Source organism: Delphinapterus leucas, chromosome 7 (assembly GCF_059928025.1).
Source record: "Delphinapterus leucas isolate spDelLeu-1000000601 "Yukka" chromosome 7, BTC_Dleu_Yukka2, whole genome shotgun sequence".
In the NCBI taxonomy this organism is placed as follows: Eukaryota; Metazoa; Chordata; class Mammalia; order Artiodactyla; family Monodontidae; genus Delphinapterus; species Delphinapterus leucas.
Window position 1 is genome coordinate 104617263 of NC_143135.1, and position 2831 is coordinate 104620093.

General features: G+C 53.4%; 1 protein-coding gene across 5 annotated transcripts in view; it reads left to right on the top strand.

The window, feature by feature from the left end:
• TMEM45B (transmembrane protein 45B) overlaps positions 1–2831 on the top strand; it is a 54198-nt gene that overhangs the window by 25103 nt on the left and 26264 nt on the right. For all 5 annotated transcript variants that reach the window (XM_022556148.3, XM_089915828.1, XM_089915826.1 and 2 more), the window contains one exon: positions 2023–2229. In XM_022556148.3, coding sequence (XP_022411856.1) covers positions 2023–2229 — 207 coding nt within the window. The remainder of the gene's footprint in view (positions 1–2022; positions 2230–2831) is intronic.

Consider the following 2831-nt stretch of genomic DNA (forward strand, 5'->3'; position numbering starts at 1 on the left):
ATTGACAGTTTAATAGCACCTTACATCATAGTTCTAAGTTTCACACTATGAAAAACTACCACATAGACTGCAGCATTCTTTGCCCTAGGACGATACAGGTATAATTTGTAGGAACACAGGCGTAAGTTGTAGAAGTAGAAGACATACTTTATGAAAAAGACAAAACAGAGAAAGAGAAAATAAGAACAAATTAGAGTTAAGCTCATGTACGTGAGTTATGAGAAGGTACTAAACGGAGCTTAGTTTTAGAAAAGTCATCTTTTTTCCCCCCAGCTGTCTCCCTCCACTAGAATCTCAGGAGTGGTTAACACCCAACTCGTACCCTCCATCCCCAAATCTCAAGTGCTTAGAGATGGGGATTCATGCTGGAAGGCTAGTCAGAGAGGCAGTGGAAGAGAGTGAGAAAAGCCAACCGACAGCTGCCTGAGGGGGACCTTCCTTCACTGCGCCCCATTCCAACAAACCCACCCACTCCCATGGTCACCTGACAGCCATCCAGCCCACTGGTGGCCCTCGCGGAACAACAAGCGGTGTCAAGAGCAGACAGAATTCCTTGTCAGGACCAGCCCATCACGTGAGTGAGGAGGGAGCTCACCCTGCAGCTACATTCTGCCACCTGTCCCCTTTGGCCTACAGTTTCTCCAAGGAACGGAAGCAAGGGCAGTAGCTCCCCGTGGAGTGAACAAAGGTCACAGTCTAGCTGAATGTCCCCTTCACCAGTCACCCAGGCATCGGAAAGGCTTTGTCGTCTCTCTGAAGCTGCGAAATGATAGGGCCCATGTGGCTTAAACAGTAAAGGACAGCATCAACTTGGCCTTAGAAAAGCTAGAAAAATGATATTTAGCCTCCTTGCTATGTGAAACTAATACTCATCCAAGAACGGTCTCTTGGGGCCTCTGCCACGTGCCAGGAACTCGCTGTCTGGGTGCCGGGGGGGTGGGGTGGGGGGAACAGACACAGTCCCTGCTCTCGGAGGCCTTCTGCTCTCCTGTCACTGGGACGTCCTTTTCCTGGGTTGCTTCCACCAGCACCTTCATCCTTTGTACATGAATTCAGAAAGGGGCTGGGGACTTCCCTGGTGGTCCAGTGGTTAAGGCTCTGCACTCCCAATGCACGGGGTCTGCATCTGACCACTGGTCGGGGAACTAGATCCCACATGCCGCAACCAAGAGCCCACACGTGGCAACAAAGACCCCACATGCCGCAACGAAGACCTGGTGCAGCCAAATAAGTAAATAAATAATAAATATTAATTAAAAAAAGACGAGGTGGGGATCTGGGTTGAGAAAGAAATATTTGGGAAACGGTCCAGAACGTTGTCACGGAGGACTTATTCTAGGCTCCGAGAACATTCTGGGCACCAGGCAAAAGGCGAATCTTTTGCTCCCAAGAAGTGAGAGCTGCCCTGTGGCACTGCTTCACCTGTGTGCCAGCCCCGTCTCCTGAGCTACAGGGTGGCCAGGATCACCAAGGTGTGGTCTTGGCCTTGTTCTCCCAGCGTCTGGGACAGAGGCCGAGCGCCATGGGAAGGACCCTCAGCTCCGAGCTCGCCCCGGGCGCAGGAAAAGCACACACCCGGGAGTCGCTGGGCTTGCCACGGCTGTCTTCACCTGCAGTGTGTCTCGCTGGCATTCTATCATTTTCCACCTAATTGTTCCTTTCCAGGTTTATCTCACGGCTCGCTTGGCAGAGGGGACCCCCAGAGAATGCATCAGCCACACTCTCACTTAAGAGGCAATGCCTTGCTGTCATCTCAACTGCTGGACAATGTCCTGGGGACCTGTGTGGCTGCGTTCCTATCGCCGTTTCTCCCCCCTCCCCCAAAGGAACGGCAACAAAGGCAACATGTCTGCACAGGTTCCCCAGCAAATACTTATTTCATCCTGAAACAGCTGCATCTGAGGCAGCAGAGTAGGTCCACAGAGCCGTGGGCCACCTTCGCCATGACTCGGGGTCACTTCGCCGTCTATTTGTCTTGGAGCTGTTCTTCCCTCCCTAACCTCCACTCCCGTTTCCCTGCAGGCATGCTGGCAGAGCAGTTTGTTCCGGACGGGCCCCACCTCCACCTGTCCCACGAGGACCACTGGGTGAAGCTCATGAACTGGCAGCACAGCACCATGTACCTGTTCTTTGGGGTCTCGGGACTCGTGGACATGCTGACCTACCTCATCACCCACATCCCCTTGGGGCTGGACAGATTGGTCATGGCTGTGGCAGTTTCCAATGAAGGTGACTGGGTGGTGTGGACGGAGACTCAGAGGGACGGGAGCGCAGCAGGTCAGAAGTATTGCAAATGTAATCACCGTCCCCAGAGAACCCTAGTCTCTGAGCTTCAGAACCCACACAGGGCCTGACCCTGTGCTCTGGACGGTACGGGTGGTGCGCCCCATAAAGCAGCACAGGAAAGCACGAGGCTTTTAGCCAGAGCTCTGGCTGGCAGAGCACCAGCTCCCCCTGCCCGCCCCGCCCTCCGCACGAAGTACTGGCGGGGTGCCATCACGCACGGGGGTGACCCTCTGCTTAGGGGAGAGGTTCTCCGTGCTCTGCCCCAACCTTGCGCTGTCACTGTCCGGACTCCCACCCAGTGGCTAGGACGCATCTCCCAACGCAACTCATGTTAACTGGATGAGAGAAAGCATGTTGTAATCCAACCCCTCGTTGATTTCTGAACCTCAGGAAGAACTGAAAAGAGGTTGAATGAGGGTAAAACTGAATGTCAAGTACAAACACACAACTGGTCACAAATCAGCAACATCTCACCTTCCCATCCTGGACTGAAACCTACCTACCGCAAATTCGGTAAAGAGATGTTAAGATTCATCCTCTGCTGC